General features: G+C 39.2%; 1 protein-coding gene across 6 annotated transcripts in view; it reads left to right on the plus strand.

Annotated features, from left to right (window-relative positions):
• Positions 1-128: 128 nt before the first annotated feature.
• The window catches only part of LOC139474760 (synapse-associated protein 1-like), a 58257-nt gene continuing 38789 nt past the window's right edge, over positions 129-19596 (plus strand). For all 6 annotated transcript variants that reach the window (XM_071257877.1, XM_071257879.1, XM_071257878.1 and 3 more), the window contains exons 1-5: positions 129-437; positions 13881-13963; positions 16101-16247; positions 17217-17356; positions 17693-17784. In XM_071257877.1, the coding sequence (XP_071113978.1) occupies positions 188-437; positions 13881-13963; positions 16101-16247; positions 17217-17356; positions 17693-17784 (712 nt within the window). In that variant the 5' untranslated portion in view covers positions 129-187. The remainder of the gene's footprint in view (positions 438-13880; positions 13964-16100; positions 16248-17216; positions 17357-17692; positions 17785-19596) is intronic.

The following is a 19596-nucleotide window of genomic DNA, read 5'->3' on the forward strand; positions in this document are numbered from 1 at the left end:
ATATTTTTTAATGATATTAGTCCTTAAGAAACCAAGAGCCTAGTTCAGAATAATATAGCAAATATAAAAATAGCAGCTAAAATTATTCGTCGTGCTTGATCACGTGACATATGTTTATAAACCTATGCCCAGGTGGGATTCATTTGCGAAGTTGAATCAGCTGTAATTTTATCCATTGTCAAGAAGTATGTTTAGTTCCGTGTCGAGCTGGCTTGGCGTTGGTGAAAAACCGTCTTCACCAACGTCTTCTGATGACGATAAAGAGAATCAGACATCTGAAAACACTAGTGTTTCGTCCCCAACGGAAAGTGTCAGTAGCATTAGTGACACGAAAACAGAAGACTCTACTTCTGCCTCCGACACAGAAGATTTGACAGCAAAACAAGCTCTCGAGGAATTGTCTGCAAATGCCATCAACACTGCTAAAGAGTTTGGGAGTGAGTTTTATTATTCTTTATATCCTTATCAGTGCTTATAAACACCAGTCGTTACAGGTGGTAGTTGTAACACCATCTAAAAATATCGATGTCATCAGATATTGTTCAAGGAATCATAATTCTATTGACGTTTTTGTTTAACATAACATATCACCACTCAAAATACTAGCTAAACGTAGATTTGTATACATCTTTAAATGGCACCAGTGATCTTATGTAAAGGTCATCATTAAGAGTTACTGTCAAGGACAGCTGGGAATATGCAATCATGCATGTCAAGAAAGGTCAGCATTGAGCACTGTTCAGAGAGAACAATGAACGCTGAAGACAATTCCCTTTTTAATTTACGATAATACCTGTGCTGTTTTAGTGACAGAAGATTTCTACCCTATTGTCATTGTATAAGCTAGGTGTAAACAAAGAGGCGAGATAATAATTATAAATCATTGCTTTCTTGTCCTGAGTAACTTATTACCTACATAAATACATAATCAAGAGCTTGCAGACAGTATGTTCATGCAATGAAATGCCGTGCGTGGAATGCTCATGACCGGAAGGAACATTTATCATATTTATGGAAGTTCACGAATAAAAAATGCATAGGCACTAACACATTTACAGTCAAAGCAAGGGGATTTTACGGGTGCCAGGTTTATTGTCTAATTCTGTCGTACACTAAGGGATTCCCCTGTTTGGAAATAGAACAAAGAAAAACAAGGGGGTGGAACATCCCATTTTAAATAAAATCACTCATTTGACACTGCGGCAAGTTTGTTTTGACAGGATCATAGACACAGAGGTAAATTTAAAGACAAATTCATATGTAGCCAGCAGCGCTTGCTCCTTTCAAAAGTTACTGTCCTCTCTCTAAACTAACTGGCACCAAAATAAATGTTTGAGGCCACTACTGAGTTACCCGGGGGTCCATGAAAACTTCAGAACTCCTCACCCTAAAACATCATTTCCTGCACTCTGAGATTAAATCTTGGCTTCCATTTGCCTCATTTTGTGGTGATTTTATGTTCAAATAAAGATGTTGATGTAAAAAAATGGCAGCCTGTTGTGTCATTTTACCAAGGTGATCTTTGAGTTAACCATTCACACAACCTCATCCCCCTGAAATATTTTCTTATTGAAATTACCTGATTCACGAGCAGTGATCTATTTAAGACATTAAACAAACACAGAGAAGGGGTGAAATTTTGGCTAGCAAGATGGGCCATCTACTTTATGTTTACTTTTGTAATTCTAACTGGCCATGAGCCAACTGGCCAGAGTTAAATCGACCCCTGTAGTTATGATGTCAAATTACTTTTAACGTGGACATTCTGTGTTAACTACAGTTTATAATGACTGGTGACAAAGATTGCAGAGCTGTTCATGTTTCAACTTTTCCGTGTCTGTGACATGAATCTCAGACAAATGCTTAAGCTACCTAAAGTCTACATTAATTAAATGAGAAGGGGTTTTACTGTTTTGAGATATCTTCATTCGACATCACAAATGATGGAGATCTGTAACACAGAACAGGAAACATAACTTAATGCAACTCATGATTGTATAATGTAAATGTACATAATCCTCTATTAATGTTATCTGCTGGCTTTCAAATGGCCATTATTCCAATAAGTAATACTCAAATCTAATCAAACATTTGTAATAACTGTGTCAGTGTATGTAATGGGATATATGATGTTAATGTAACCTTTTGGATAAGAATAGATTTTATTGACTTATATTTGATTTAGAAAGAGTAATTATCTTCACTCTCTCATTCATGCATATATATGACTTTGCTGCAGGAAATCACGAAGTAAAAAGATGTGGATCCTATGCTAGCTAGCTAGATGTTATAAATAAGGTGAAATGTTCACCTCAGAGACTGAGGACTAGAAGCTTTTCTGCTTCTGTGAAATGAATCACCGCCAAATACTAAAGCTGCCATCAATGGCTGTGACCTATGAAACAATCTGAGGAAATAACTACATGATCTCACTGACAGTTGGTGTAGCTATTTTGCCTTCTGATTTGTTACGCATGAATAAGCCACTCCAATTTCTTAGAGGTGAGGTGAAATTGGGTTTAATTTCGCGTCCAAGATTATTGCACGAATATAGCGACGTGCATGTACGTGAGTGTGTTTGTGTGGCTGCTTGTACTAGTCCGGACTGATGCCAATTTATAGTGCTAGCTCACTGAGATACCATGCCGCAGTTTAACGTGAATACCCCACTCAAACACAGTATATTGACTCCGAGCCGACCAGTCCTTGCTTTAGCCCATTAATGCAGAGCGCCAGACAGGGTAACAACAAGTCCCATCTTTTAACGTCTTTCGGTATGACGTGGCTGGGGATCGAACCCCTGACCTTCCGCTCTCCGGGCGGACGCTCTACCACTAGACCATGGAGGCGGTCTCCAATTTCTTAGAATGTTAAAAGTTGCTATGTGTCACCTCCATCACTTCCACAGTTAGACACAACTTTATGGTAGTAGATCCTTTCATGGAAGGTCAGTGATAAAAGATGTCAATTGTTCTCACACACCAAAACAACAAACTTGAATCAACATGAACACAAGCTCAGTTCCATGATTCCAATCGTAAAACTCTTGTCCGCAATAGGGGCTTGATGGCTGGAGAATTAGATAAAAAAATCTTTATTCCTTATTGCCAATGCTTAAGTTTAGGGGTTGGGGTGATTATGGCCCTGCAAGATTTCCATCCAACAAAATCAACTTACTTGACTTCTAAATGTTTTATAAAGTAACTGAACTAAACCGATCCTATTTTCATTCATATGGTGTTAGGAGTTGTCATTGATGACTTCCAGTCTATAAAAGCCCTACAAATGATTGTCACCTATTTGGAGGGGGGGGGGGAGTCAGAGAGGTATATCTCAAAACTTAAAGAATTAAGTTTTATATCCATGAAAACTTTTGAACTTGTCCCTAAGGGTTAGGCAGACAAAAGTTTGAAGTTTTTGGACATGCGCTTGGTGCATTTAGACATAAGTACTATGTTGCATTTTCAATAACAGGTTGCACAGGTGCATGTTGTTGTTTTTTGTTTTATATGGCTAAATTGAGCCCTGGGAAGTATTCCTTCACTGATGACTTATGAGTCAGAAAACATGAAGGGGCTGTGTTCACTGCCTTGGACACTGTTTCTAGTTTTAGACACAGCAGCTTATTTTGTCAGACCTTACATCATGCACATCGGGACACTGCCTTATAAATATCCCAGGGGTTGCCTGGACAAAGGACAGAACCCTGGGGACGTTGCAAGTGCTTTGCCTGACGTTTCATCGTTGATCACAATAGATTGTTAGCAGCCAGCCAGGATGGAGGCGAACCGGCTCCGGGCATTTCTATCAATTTCCATTTCCTGTTTCATGGTCAAGATAAGCTTATCCGAATCAATGGTGTCGAAGGCTGCATTTAGCATGCCTAGATCCAGCGACACCCAAGAAGTCAGTTTACCAGCGTCTAACACACTCCAAGCATCATTTAGTATCTTTAATAGGTCAGTTTCGGTAGTATAGAGAGAGGGGTTGGCTGTCTTATAGCTTGTTGAGAAGATGATTCTATAAGACATAACAAATTATTCAGTACCTTTGACAAAAATATTGACCAATTGTACTTAACATGCTTAAGATTATCTTGATCTAAGTTGTGTATTTTTCCAAAAATAACCTACAACCATCTTCCTTCAATACTTGGGGGCACGGGTGGCCCCGTCGTCTAAGGCGTTGCGATTCGCTGTGCAGAGTTGCGTCCCTTGGTCACGCCAGAAACCTATGATTGTGGGTTCGAATCCCGGTTCGCCCCGATTATGTTTCTAGGTTTGTCAGCACTATACCCGTGCTCATGGGTTTCACCGAAGTGGTAAACGTCTGAGACCTGCATCACTTCGGGCTTTCCTCCCACATTAAGCTGACACGCCGCGATATGACTGGAATACTGTTAGACGCGGCGTTAAACCCAACTCACTAACTCACTCACTCACTCCTTCCACAAGTTGCATATTTCCAGAGGCAAGTCTTATGTTGATGGACCTTGTTAGTCATCTTCTACTCAATGGGAAGCAGAAAACTATTATTCTGTGAATCATTGAAATATTTCTTTTGTAACCATGGTAACATGCATGTTAGCTTTAAATGCTGTTTATGTATAGAAATCCAATTTTCTTCACTCATTCTCCAGGTTTCGTTTCAAACCAGGCAATGTATGGATGCTTCTGATCATGCATAGTGATAATGGGTGACTAAAACCCCTTGTCATCTGTAGTAAGCCGCTTGTGGCCAGCCTGAAGACATCAAGTAGGTTGCAGTGATTACCCTTCCCTCTAGGGCTGGGACGAGTCCAAATTTACTACCCAAGTACCCACGCCCTATTACCCGACCCTATCCGGGTACCTATTGTAGGTCTCTAGAGATAGGTACAAATTGTCCGATTGAGAAAGATTCACCGTAGCCCTGGCAAAATGTGTTTAGATACACATATAAAACGATCTGGTGTATACACTGAAGTTAACTGAAGTTTTATTTTTATTCAAACATATATATAGAAGTCAGGAATGGGCATAGTAATCAGAAAGAACTGCGAACATTAGTGTCTTGTAGTTTAAACATAGAGTTCTAGATAATTTTGTCTTCAAACAATATATCACATGACTAACCAAGGGTCCGGGTAGTTGTAAGGATACCAGGGTCCTACTCATTAACCCCCCACCCCCCCGACCCGAGTATCCGAGTTACCCATCCCAGCCCTACTACCCTCCGACCCCTATTTTCTTGCCTGGGACTCCCAAAGTTATTCCAGAGTCCACAGGTTTACTGAATAGACCTAAGTAGATCCCTGGATTGTTTTCGAATCATGAATTATTGGGGGATAATAAGATTGAATTAAAACATAACATAAATACTCTTTACAAGAGTTAAAGTTAAAGGCTGGTTACTCTTCCAGTCTTTCCTAGAGGAAGACTTTTAACTGCTTTGCAAATCCCTTTCTTGATTGGTATTCTACATTTGAAATAGATTCAGCATTCAAAATGCATACCATCTTCATTATGTTTAAAGTTTTATCAATATTTATCAGAACACTTTGATTTTGTTGACTTTTACTCTCCATTCTGCTTACCATGCAATAATGACAATATATTCAGTAGACATATTGGGTCTACATTAATGTTATCCGCTGGATTTCAAATGGCCATTATTCCACTAGGTATTAATCAAATGTAATCAAATAGTTGTAATAACTCTGATAATAAAACGAAATAACTGTGTCAGTGTTTGTACTTGTATACATTATGTTAATATGTGACCCTAGGAGAAAGGGGGCCTTATGGCTGCTAGGATACAATTGTGCTGTGATGTCATAATGATGCTTGCATCAACTTGCTTCAGTGAAGATCACCATGTGTGAAGTCATGTATCAATATGCAGTGAAGCTTGTGAATTGTATTTTTCTGTTTCGAATATGCTGCAGTTTTAAAATATAATGAAAAGTCAAAATGTGATTTTTCACCCGTAAGGTCCCTTGTCTCATGGTTGGTGACATATAATCTTTTGGAGAGTGGAGACTAGATTTTATTGATTTTGATGTATTTCAGAAAGCTTTATAATTTTCACTTGTTTATACCCATGTACATGTGACTATCCTGCAGCAAATCAATAGATGTGAAAAGGTCAAGAATACCTTGGATCTTATGCTAGTTAGGTAAATGTTGTAAATGAGGTGAATAGTTCATTTGATGTAGTTCTCAACCTCTTGAGACTGAGAACAAGATGAAATCTCACTGCTAGCAGCAAAGTTGAAGTGATTGTGATCTTTGATCAACATCAAAGGGTCATGTAAGTCAAAATGGACGTCCACATTGTCCAACCAACATTTCCATATGTAAACATAAACATGACCTACATAAATGTCTAGGTTTGGGAGGTCTATGTTAGCCAAGTGGTAAAGACATTACTCATTGCTATAAAATATGGAGCCTGCAGGCAGGGTGAGGTGAAATGTGGATTTAAGTTGTGTTCAAGATTATCACACAAATATAGTGGTGTGAGTGTGTTTGTGTGTGTGGCTGTCGTACTAGTCTGAACTAAAGCACTAAAGCTAGCTATATTGTGCTGGCCCAGAGATACCATGTCACTGTTTAACATGGACACCCCACTCAGACACAGTATACTGACTCCGAGCCAGCCAGTCCTTGTTATACCCTTAATGCTGAGCACCAGGCAGGGGAACACTGTCCAGACTAGTACAAGCAGCCACACACACACACACCAACATGCATGCACATCGCTTATTAGTGTTCATGCCGAAGTGTTCGATTCCCCACATGGGTATAATGTGTGAACCCATTTTCCGGTGTCCCGTGCCGTGATATTGCTGGAATATTGCTAAAGGCAGCGTAAAACCATACTCACGCTCGCTTGCTCGCTCGCTCGCTCACTCACTCACTCTATTTGTGCAATAATCATGAACGTGACGCTAAACTCCATTTTCACATCTCAGATAGTCCTGTCCCTTGGCATGCTTACCAATGCCCGAATCAGCTTGTCATGAGTGTTGTATCCCTGACAGTCTGAAGTCAATATTGTTTTTTGGGGTTCATGAAAACAGGCAATGATCTCATATAAAGTCAGTAATTGTTTTATAATATATTTTAAAGAGACAAAATCAGATTCAATATATCCGACCATATTAGCTACAATAATGTAAGGGTACAAACGGAGACATCTGAGGTTTGGGGAACACCACTTCCTGGTAATTCCAGTTCTATATGTAGCAACTCAACAGCTGCTTGAGTCAATACTGTAAACTATCAGATCTGACTCGGAATCAATATGCATGATGTAGGCCAATGAATTTGGCAGAAACTACGCATATATAAAATGCTGATTATTCACAGGAGACCTTTTGTTTGTTGTCACCCTGCATATGCTAGCGGGGAAGGGTGGGATGGTAGGGTAGAGGTTAATGGGTTCACAGGTCACATCAAAGACCAGGGTTCGATTCCCTACATGGGTGTATTATCCGAACCCCAAAGCGGCCTTGTGCGACTGTCGTAACCGTGTTCAAGTATGGGAGATATGATCATCTTAGCGCTAAGATCGTTTTGTTGAAAGGGGCCCTGGTGTACCGTGCTAGGTGTGCCTGGAACATCGTTCAACATGCAGTGTAAAAGTGTACTTACACACTAATCCTCGTGGGCAAAGTGGGTAATGTCTATAGTCTCAATTAGGGCTGCAACGAATACACTATGAGGCGAATACGATTTGTATCACGAATATAGGGTAACGAATATGAATATTAATTCACGAATACAATAACAAGTCAGAAGCTGATGTATTATTTGTTATATTCAGTGAAGCAATAACATCATAAATTATTTGACATGGTTTGTTAATGATTAATATATTGTACATTTATATACTGCGCTTATCCAGGTACTAGTATCTGCTCAAATGTGACAATGACCAGTGACCACAATACCGTCAAATTACATAGTATAAGAGTGTTGTCTTTTGAAGAAATCTATGCATATATGTTCTTATGGATATTTTTATGTAAATACACATGCTTGCATATACATAAATATTCGATTCTAGTGGCCACGAATAACGAATTCAGTTCATGAATGGATACGGTTCGAATCACTGAATACGCGAGTGAATCGTAACAGCCCTAGTCTCAATTCTGTATTAAGTTTTATATCGTAAGATTTTACCTATTCTGTTATACATATGGGATATGGCTAATGTACAGAGTGTTAAATACCATTCTGTTATTTAAACGGTTTGCACTTTGTATTTCAAAGTGTTCTTTGTTTGGGGATATTTGCAATAAACATAGCAATATTATGTGAAAATGGTTGCCAAAGTATATTTGCCAGTAGCCAGATAAATATTATTAAATATTTATAAAAATTGTTGAGGATGGATGTACATGGATCCAGTATCATGATTCATTAACATGGGAAGATGAGGATGGGAGACTTGGTGTCTGATGACAGATTCGGATGTTATTATTACTTTATGTCAGTCTTACAAGATGCCTCTGACTCTCATATGGTCTTGGTGTGTTACTCCCATTGGGAGTCTGGGTTTGTATAGATGATCAGGTGGTCACATGACTTGGTTGACAGCGTACCATGATGGAGTGGCATGTTTCTCACAATATCGCTTGATTTTCTTGTCCAGACTTGTTTAGTTACAGGTTACCTCAGTCATTCAGTCATTCTCACAAGGTTCAGTCCCAGTTAGAACCAGTTAGAACCAGACCTGTGAAGATTCCGGGGTAGAATAGGTCTTCAGCAACCCATGCTTGTCGTAAAAGGTGACTATGCTTGTCGTAAAAGGTGACTAACGGGATCGGGTGGTCACGCTCGCTGACTTGGTTGATGCATGTCATCGATCCCAATTGCGTGGATGGATGCTCATGACATTAATCACTGGATTGTCTGGTCCAGATTCGATTATTTACAGAACGCTGTCATATAGCTGGAATACTGCTGAGTGCGGCGTTAAACACCAAACCAAACCCAGTTAGAACCTGAAAAATTAATACTGAAATGTTAACTGGCTAGTGACCACCTCTCGCCATTGTTTTCGTGTTATTTCTGAAAAATTCTGTGTATAAAGTTGACTGTTGCTAGAACTTTGATTTTTGTGAACTATGAACATAAATACGCTTATTTCTGTCCGTGGAAAAAAGTTTTAGTAGATTTCTGTTATGACCCAAGTAGAGGAAATTAAAACAGCGGGAATAGAACTTTCCCGTTGACTAACTGTACAAGTTATTGCTATCATTTAAACAGCATGTGATCACGTGCAATGCTGTAGTTATACAAATTACAGTTTTGGTTATCTCTGTTATCGCACTCAGTTATTTAATCATTGAAATGAATACGAAATGTTTTTATCTATTTGTCGTCTGCCAACAGACGTAACCCAGTATCCCCAAAATTTGTACTAAACCCGCTTATCCATAACATTATATACCTACTATGGAATTTGTAACATATACAGGTTTGGAAAAATAGCTAACTTATGTTTTTAGAATTGTATTTTTGGGAAGAAATGACAGACAGATGGTAGGCAATGACAGAACTAATTGTGCATCATCGTGTATTTGGACTTTTGTTTACGAGAGAAAGTCATGTGACACCGCCCGCATATCTTTTCTAAGGTTGTATTTAAGCAAAGTGCTTATTTGGTGTGTTTTTTAATATTTTCTAACAAGTGTCAGTTTTCTTAATCATATTCAGATAAATGTTTCTCTTTTCAAATGAAAACGAGCAAAAGTAAAACGAGATTCAAATGGTATTAGGATCTCTGGTTCTCTAGTTAGAATGAAGTCTCACTGATGCTGTGAAACATCCTACTTGATTATCCAGTGTATTGTTTTGTTATTCTTTGTAATAATTACCCAGGACCCACACTCTACCATGGCTTTGTTGTGTGTGCTATTGGAATGACACATTGCTAAAAATAGACATCCACTCAAATTACACTCAAGTGCAAGAGAAACAAAAAGATGGTGTCACTCCCTAAACAAAGGTATGGTGACACTGGTCAATTGAGGATTAGATGATTAACACGAAGAAAGATTTCACACTGTTCAGTGGGGGTGGTCGGGTATAGCCTAGTGGTTAAAGCGTTCACTCGTCACAACGAAGACCCGGGTTCAATTCCCGACATGGGTACAATGTGTGAAGCCCATTTCTGGGGTCCCCCGCCGTGATATTGCTGGAATGTTGCTACTCACCCACTCATTCACCGTTCAGTGCCTTTAAAATATTGCCTCCTTGTGAAATAAATGAAGTATTTGGCAAAACTGTTTCTTTTTTTACATGCTTTAAAATGAAAAATTGATAAACTCCAGGCTTCAGCAAATGTTCAGTGAATGAAATCTCCATACTTTGTAAAGTAAAATCTACGTCAGTGGATTAGACAGCTGTATGTGTGGGATCAATAGTCGCTCGCAGTAAATAACTGCTGAGCCGATGTCCAGGGTGCAGACACAACATTGTTCCTTCTCAGTGTTCACTCAATCAGTTAATCAATAGTCACATGACCACAAGTCTAACTGATCTGACTTCAAATGGGAATGGACTTGATCAACTTGGGTGGTTAAAGATTACTGTCGATTAGGATCGGTCCTGAAGAACAGTAAACACTAACGGGCAGAAAAGTTGCACCATGACATATGACATATTTGCACCGTGACATATCTGTGCTTGATCTATGCATGAATTGTGCATTCAGTGCTGCTTCTAGCATGTCAAGTATCATCCTATATTATCCTGTATCATGTTGCCATTTTAAGATTATTGTTATGCTATTTTTTATGCTTTCATTAAAGTATTACAGTCCCAGGTTCAGTGTTCCCATTTAACAGTAATTACCAGTTTTTTACCGGTTAAATAAGGCTTGGACAGGTGTTTCATGTGACTGCCAGTCCCTGTGGACCGGCAAATAAAGTACCTTATAAATCTTTGTTGTTGAACAAAACATTGGTGATATTCGGATAAGTATATTTTTCGAGCAAAGTCAGCTTGTCTGTTACCATCAGAGTTTCCTGTTGTCTATTTTTTGTGCAAGGAAATAACATTTTGGTTTGCTTTGTGGTGAATTAGACTCGAAATACTGAAAAAAACGAGAAAATTGTGACTGAACTTTGTGTGAATGACGTGTAGATCTAACTGAGTTACTTCAGAGATGACGTCTTTGCATTTATTTGTTGAAAGTTGGGACTTACAAAAATTAGAGGGGACTGCTAATTTTTAGAGTTGCCAGTCCAACAGTTAGGCAGTTTCAAAACCCAAAGGGAACACTGCACAGGTTGTATATATCGTGGAATTACTGACACCGATCTATTTATAGACATAATCAAGTGACCTCCTGAGGTCAACTCGAAAGTAGTTCCTACTTCAAGCAACTCTTGTATTTGTTAGGGCTGGGAAGATACACCAACAGTGCGATCTGATACATTTCACGATACCTTGCTCATGATCGATACATATCACAATACTTGTATGTGCTCGTATCTGTATGTTCAAAGACAGGATAATCAAATGCCTGGCCCACTGATGATTTTCAGTTGGCAGTGTCAAGTATGATGCAATGGATGAAAATATTTACTTTTTCACTACCAATTTTCACTACTAATTAGTGTTTGGTGTAACATTTATTTAAGAATACAATGTAAGGATCGATACTTTTTACTTAGTGTGCAACTGTGATCAATACTTCAGGAAGTGGAATAACGTAATCCACCGATGCATCGGCGTATCAAAATACATTTAAAAGCAATACATACCAAATATATATGTACTTTGACCGTCAGTCTGACAATTTACTTGATTTATGGTAACCTCAGGTGATCAAGGTTTAAACTCTGTCATGTTATATTTAAGAAATGTTCAAGTATGCCTTGAATATGTTGAAGAGCAGGAATGTCATTAAATGAAACGTAAATCTTTTTGTAAAAGGATCCTATACTGTATGCACTCAGTGTATGTGGGCCTGAGGCCTGTTAAACAATAACACTTGAATTCTGGCATAATACATCATTTACATAATGCACTTGATAGTCGGGTGCATGGTGGCCCAGTCGTCTAAGGCGCCTTGATTTGCTGTGCAGAGTTGCGTCCCTTGGGCATGCCAGAAACCTATGATTGTGGGTTCGATTCCCGGTTCACCTCACCTCACCTCACTCACTCACTCACTCACTCACTCACTCACTCACTCACTCACTCACACTCACTCACTCACTCACTCACCTCACCTCACCTCACCTCACCTCACCTCACCTCACCTCACCTCACTCACTCACTCACACTCACTCACTCACTCACTCACCTCACCTCACCTCACCTCACCTCACCTCACCTCACTCACTCACTCTCTTGATAGTCACTCACAGTGTTTTTAAGGTATGAAAACAATTTAAGAAACACTTTTATTTCCTAGACATTGAAGGACATTAGTGTTCCATTCTGATGTGAACAGAGTATAAACATATAATTCATAATCACTATGAGACCCGTGTAGATCTGGGGTAGAACAGGCCTTCAGCAACCCATACTTGCTATAAAAGGTGACTATGCTTGTCAAAAGAGGCGACACACAGGATTGGGTGGTCAGGCTCGCTGACTTGGTTGATGCATGTCATCGATCCCAATTGCGTGTATCGATGCTCATGATATCAGTCACTGGATTGTCTGGTCCAGGCTCATTATTTACCGACCGCCATCATATAGCTTGAATATTGCTGAGTGCTGCGTTAAACAACAAACGAACAAACAAATAATTTGTCTTTGTGTTGTCAGTGGAACGTCGTCATTTATAGCCGGCAAGTCGTGATTGGATATTTAGGTCTCGTAAAGGTCGATGACACGCCGAAGACCCGGGTTCGATTCCCGACATGGGTACAATGTGTGAAGCCTATTTCTGGTGTCCCCCGCCATGATATTGCTGGAATATTGCCAAAAGCGGTGTTAAACCATACTCACTCACTCACTCACTCTAGGGACTAGGGAGATGACAGATAACCACTAACTTTACGTAGGAGGCAGTTTCTATCTGACTTTGTTCTGTTCATGACAGGACCTACAAGACCAGTTGAGCACAGCCCCAAAAAGGTTTTTGTCTTCATCGTTATCAGTGGTTATCCACTGCCTGAATTATGTTGGCTTGGCTTCTTGTTTTTGATGTGTGAAGCCCATTTCTGGTGTTCCATAACTTACCGTCAGTGGCTTGGATCGTTGCTCATGCCTCTAATCACTGGTTGGTATTGTCAAGACTCAGTTATTTGTAGTCCGACATGCTGTCTCTACACTTTTGCTAACTTTGTCGTTCAACAACATGCACTCACCCACTGTCTTGTGACCGCCTCCGTGGTCTAGTGGTAGAGCGTCTGCCCGGAGAGCAGAAGGTCCGGGGTTCAATCCCCGGCCGCGTCATACCAAAAGACGTTAAAAGATGGTACTTGTTGTTACCCTGTCTGGCGCACGGCATTAAGGAGCTAAAACAAGGACTGGTCGACTCGGAGTCAGTATACTGTGTCTGAGTGGGGTATTCATGTTAAACTGCGGCATGGTATCTCAGTGAGCTAGCACTATAAATTGGCATCAGTCCGGTCTAGTACAAGCAGCCACACAAACACACACACGTACATGCACGTCGCTATATAAGTGCAATAATCTTGGACGCGACGTTAAACCCAATTTCACCTCACCTGACCCCACTGTCTTGTATAGATCTACAATTTGATTCTTCCCTTGCTCACATTTAGATTATTATTTTGAGTGTTTTTGTTTGAGAGGCAGTGAGGTGAAGCCCATTTTGGGTGTTCGCCTCTTTGATAATGCGGGAATATTGCTAAAAGCAGTGTAAAACCATGCTGACTCACTCACTCACTGTTTGTTTGACAGGCTTCCTGTTCAGCTTCGGCAAGGCTGCAGGAAAGACAGTGGCAGATACAGCCAAACAACTCAAAACAACAGTTGAAGAAAAGGTATGGTCAAGCCAAGGACTGTTATTCAACATCCAACAACTCACACACTTATATTGTATTTGTGAATGTCATAATCCCTTTTATATTGCAAAATAATGCTACAAATCCTTCTTGTGTCAACAACAACAGTAATATTTTATCTATTTTGTGTTTTGTTCCTATCCATGCTATGATTTCTTTGTAGTATACAACCCAAGTGTCTGTTAGGTATTAGTAAGTTACCATGCACTTAGGTTAACATATACATCACAAAGTTAACATACACATAACAAAGTTAACATACACATCACAAAGTTATATACACATCACAAAGTTATATACACATCACAAAGTTAACATACACATCAGTATATACACATCACAAAATTAACATACACATCACAAAGTTAACATACACATCACAAAGTTATATACACATCACAAAGTCAACATACCACAAAGTTATATACACATCAGTAAGTTATATACACATAACAAAGTTATGTACACATCACAAAGTCAACATACACATCACAAAGTTAACATACACATCACAAAGTTAACATACACATCACAAAGTTAACATACACATCACAAAGTTATATACACATCACAAAGTCAACATACACATCACAAAGTTAACATACACATCACAAAGTTAACATACACATCACAAAGTTATATACACATCAGTAAGTTATATACACATCACAAAGTCAACATACACATCACAAAGTTATATACACATCAGTAAGTTATATACACATCACAAAGTTAACATACACATCACAAAGTTATATACACATCAGTAAGTTATATACACATCACAAAGTCAACATACACATCACAAAGTTATATACACATCAGTAAGTTATATACACATCACAAAGTTAACATACACATCGCAAAGTTAACATACACATCACAAAGTTAACATACACATCACAAAGTTAACATACACATCACAAAGTTATATACACATCACAAAGTTAACATACACATCACAAAGTTATATACACATCACAAAGTTATATACACATCACAAAGTTAACATACACATCAGTATATACACATCACAAAATTAACATACACATCACAAAGTTAACATACACATCACAAAGTTATATACACATCACAAAGTCAGCATACCACAAAGTTATATACACATCAGTAAGTTATATACACATAACAAAGTTATGTACACATCACAAAGTCAACATACACATCACAAAGTTAACATACACATCACAAAGTTAACATACACATCACAAAGTCAAAATACACACCAGTAAGTTAACATACACACCAGTAAGATAACATACACACCAGTAAGTTAACATACACACCAGAAAGTTAACATACACACCAGTAAGTTAACATACACATCAGAAAGTTAACATACACATCACAAAGTCAACATACACACCAGTAAGTTAACATACACACCAGTAAGTTAACACACACATCAGTAAGTTAACATACACATCACAAAGTTAACATACACATCACAAAGTCAACATACACACCAGTAAGTTAACATATACATTACAAAGTCAACATACACATCAGTAAGTTAACATACACATCACAAAGTTAACATACACATCACAAAGTCAACATACACACCAGTAAGTTAACATACACACCAGTAAGTTAACACACACATCAGTAAGTTAACATACACATCACAAAGTTAACATACACATCACAAAGTCAACATACACACCAGTAAGTTAACATATACATTACAAAGTCAACATACACATCAGAAAGTTAACATACACATCAGTAAGTTAACATACACATGCACAATTTTTGAGTCTCCTAACCGGAACCAGCTCAAAGGGGGAATTGATCAGGAAGACCTGGGTTCATGTTGAACTGCAGCATGGTATCTCACTCACTCGAAGCCTGTCACGGAAACCTCTCTTTTTCAGTAGATGTTATACTTTAATTAATAAAGCTGACCAAATTCTGAAGTCACAAGCTGCAGGCACTGATTCATTTCTGATGGACGCAGACAAGTTTCAGACCAAATCAGTAACCTTGGCAGTTGTCTTGAGACAATTACATTGATTTGTGTTCAGGTTTGTGTTTTTGTGTGATGGTTTCCACCCAATGTTTATCTTGAAGATTATTTCCTGTCCATTATCTGCAGACGATGATCGGTGACTTTGTGAAGGAGCAGGACAAGTTTGTGGCGGAGAAGAAGGACGTCACGAAGCAGCAGGATGCCTCTGTGCCCCCGTGGATCGGCTACAACGAGGAGGAAGTGATGAAGGAACAGATCCTGGCGCTGTCCGCGGTGAGTTGCAGCTCTTCCACAGTCATGGAGCAGATTCCTCCAGAGTCAAACAAACAGGACACAAGCACATAACAATACGTTTGTGTAACCCTAAAAAATATAAAGTGGAAAAAATGTAAATCTGAAAAGCAACATTTTTAGATCACATGAAAGCCTAAAGAATTGGTTCCTAGGCAATGGCTTTTGAAAAATATAGTGAGGGCGGTGGTGTCTTTTTTTTCTTCTTATATTTGCAGGGGGCTGTTCCGGGGCGTGGTTGTTCAAATTAGTATGTAACCAAATAAACAGTTGTGCAACCAAGTAAACAGTTGTTTACAATCAACCTGGGTAGTGGCCTCACTACGTAAATGTATTCCTAATACACTTGAATACGCTACTTGACTACCATTGGACTAGGAATATATATGAATTTTTTAAATACGAATTAAAAGGGAAATATTATAAACAATTCGTGCAGCACACACTCACATCACAAAGTTAACATACACATCAGTAAGTTAACATACACATCACATGTGGTCGGTGCCTGAGAACCAAGACTATTATTTTTTTAGCCTTGGCTTGCTAGGCCTGTTAACGCCAGTATAGTAATCAGTGGTGTGAAGAATTCAAATGCAGTCTGCAGCACACTTCATGCATAAGCTAGTCAATGTAAGGCCAAACCCAGCTGAAACATTTTGTCCGTAATTGATTTACAACACTGTTTTCTTATGTTCGTTGGATTACAGAGAATATTTTTTTGTCACATATATGGATGGCTGGTCTGTCATACATGTAGGTAGAGCAGTATATACAAAATTATGTTGTCTCTTGTCTACTGTCAGGAATTAATTTTTGTGAACTTTTCATGTACATCTTCATTACCCACAGCAACAATGCAATTGAATACGATCATAAGTGAATTACTGTTAGGTTTTATTCACTGTAACCGTGGTAACTAGTCTCTGATTAATTATTTTCTGATGCCAGGACAAAAGGAACTTCCTACGCAATCCCCCATCAGGGGTACAGTTCCAGTTTGACTTCAACACCATCCAGCCAGTTGCCATGGCAACACTCCACGAGGATCCAAACTTGCAGAAAATGAGATTTGAACTTGTGCCAAAACTGTGAGTCATTACACAAAGTTTCCAGACCTTGTTGAATAAGAAGTTTAAAACCAATTAATTAGAACAACTGTATCTGAGTTTCATAAGAGAAGAAGTGGTTGTAGTAGTAATTATGGATTTTAGCCATTTTTGCAACCATTGTGAAAATATGTGGAAGAGTTACCTCCCCTAGACCACTGCACTTAAAGATTTTGCATAGTATGTCAACATTTTTTGTCTTCTGGTGTTTTGTGAGTGCATTATTTCATATGATTCATAAACCTTTTATATTAGTCTAGGTCCTTATTCTAAATGAAACTATTAAATTATTTTTGAACTCAAAATGTAATTTTTCAGTGTGAAAGAGGAAGTGTTTTGGAGGAATTATTTTTACCGTGTCTCCCTCATCAAGCAGTCCACTCAGCTTACCTCCCTTGCTCAGTCCTCAGGTGAGTCAAGCAGTCCCAGGCTTTGTGTTTGTAGACGGAATAAGGAAGAACATAATCATTCAGGGATTGCTTACTAAGAACCGCTAAGGCTGCAAAGAAAATGAGCAAAATTTCCGACAATAATAGAGGACAAAATTGACACATTTTAATTCCCCGGTATATGTTGGGGGACATAGTTTTTGGGTTGTTTTGTTTGTTGTTTAACGCCCCACTCAGCAATATTCCAGCTGGACCAGACAATCCAGTGATTCACATCTTGAGCAACGATCTACACAATTGGGATACGATGACATGCATCAACTAAGTCAGCGAGTCTGACCACCTGATCCTGTGAGTTGCCTCTTTCGAGAAGCATAGTCACCTTTTACAGCAAGCATGGGTTGCTGAAGGCCTATTCTACCCCGGATCTTTACGGGTCCTACGAAGATTGTCTCCCTAACTCCCATTATTTAACATAGACTTATGACCGTCATAGCACCAAGATCTGGAGTTACTGCTTATCTGGGATATTGCAGGACCCCATTGTCACATTGCTGGGATATTGCAGGACCCCGTTGTCACATTGCTGGGATATTGCAGGACCCCACTGTCACATTGCTGGGATATTGCAGGACCTATTGTCACATTGCTGGAATATTGCAGGACCCCATTGTCACATTGCTGGGATATTGCAGGACCCATTGTCACATTGCTGGGATATTGCAGGACCCATTGTCACATTGCTGGGATATTGCAGGACCAATTGTCACATTGCTGGGATATTGCAGGACCCCATTGTCACATTGCTGGGATATTGCAGGACCCCATTGTCACATTGCTGGGATATTGCAGGACCCAGTTGTCACATTGCTGGGATATTGCAGGACCCCGTTGCTACATCGCTGGTCCTGATAGTTACATTGCTGGTATAATTTCAAAAGCAGTATAAACCCACTCGCTCATTACCAACACGAAGTGGAAGGATGTATTTTCCATTTGGTTTAGTGTTACATCAATGGTTAATTTTATTACAACACTGCAACCGCCTCCGTGGTCAAGTGGTAGAGTGTCTGCCCGGAGAGCGGAAGGTCAGGGGTTCGATCCCCGGTCGCGTCATACCAAAAGACGTTAAAAGATGGTACTTGTTGTTACCCTGTCTGGCGCTCAGCATTTAGAGGCTAAAACAAGGACTGGTCGGCTCGGAGTCAGTATACTGTGTCTGAGTGGGGTATTCATGTTAAAATGCGGCATGGTATCTCAGTGGGCTAGCACTATAAATCGGTATCAGTCCGAACTAGTACAAGCAGCCACACAAACACACACGTAAATGCACATCGCTATATAAGTGCAATAATCTTGGACGCGACGTTAAACCCTATTTCACCTCACCTATTACAGCACTGCAAAGTGACATTGTTGAAATGTGTGTGGTCAGTTCTCTCCTGTTCTCTTTGATTGCCTTGCTGATAAATGTTCATGTAGTGTAGAAACTGATAATTATTCATGACACTAAACAGTAAGACATTTTGGAGATTAACATTGGTGGAGTAGGGGGAAGAGTTGCCTCCCCTTGACCAGCACATGACACTGTGAGATTGATTGTCCATGCCTGCCCTAAACACTAGTTTCACAACTCAAGTAATCAGTGTCTGTCTGTCTGATTACTCTGATGGCCCTACTGTTGTTAGCATGGTATGTTAATCATGTTAATTGTGGTAGTTAATTAATTTGTAAATATCCTAAGATATCTAATGACAATTCTGCAAATGTATCATGCCCTGCTTAATGCATTATAAATATATCCCGATACTGACCTAGTCATTCTATCCTGAA

Source organism: Haliotis cracherodii, unplaced genomic scaffold, assembly GCF_022045235.1.
Source record: "Haliotis cracherodii isolate W230 unplaced genomic scaffold, xgHalCrac1.p SCAF_3, whole genome shotgun sequence".
In the NCBI taxonomy this organism is placed as follows: domain Eukaryota; kingdom Metazoa; phylum Mollusca; class Gastropoda; order Lepetellida; family Haliotidae; genus Haliotis; species Haliotis cracherodii.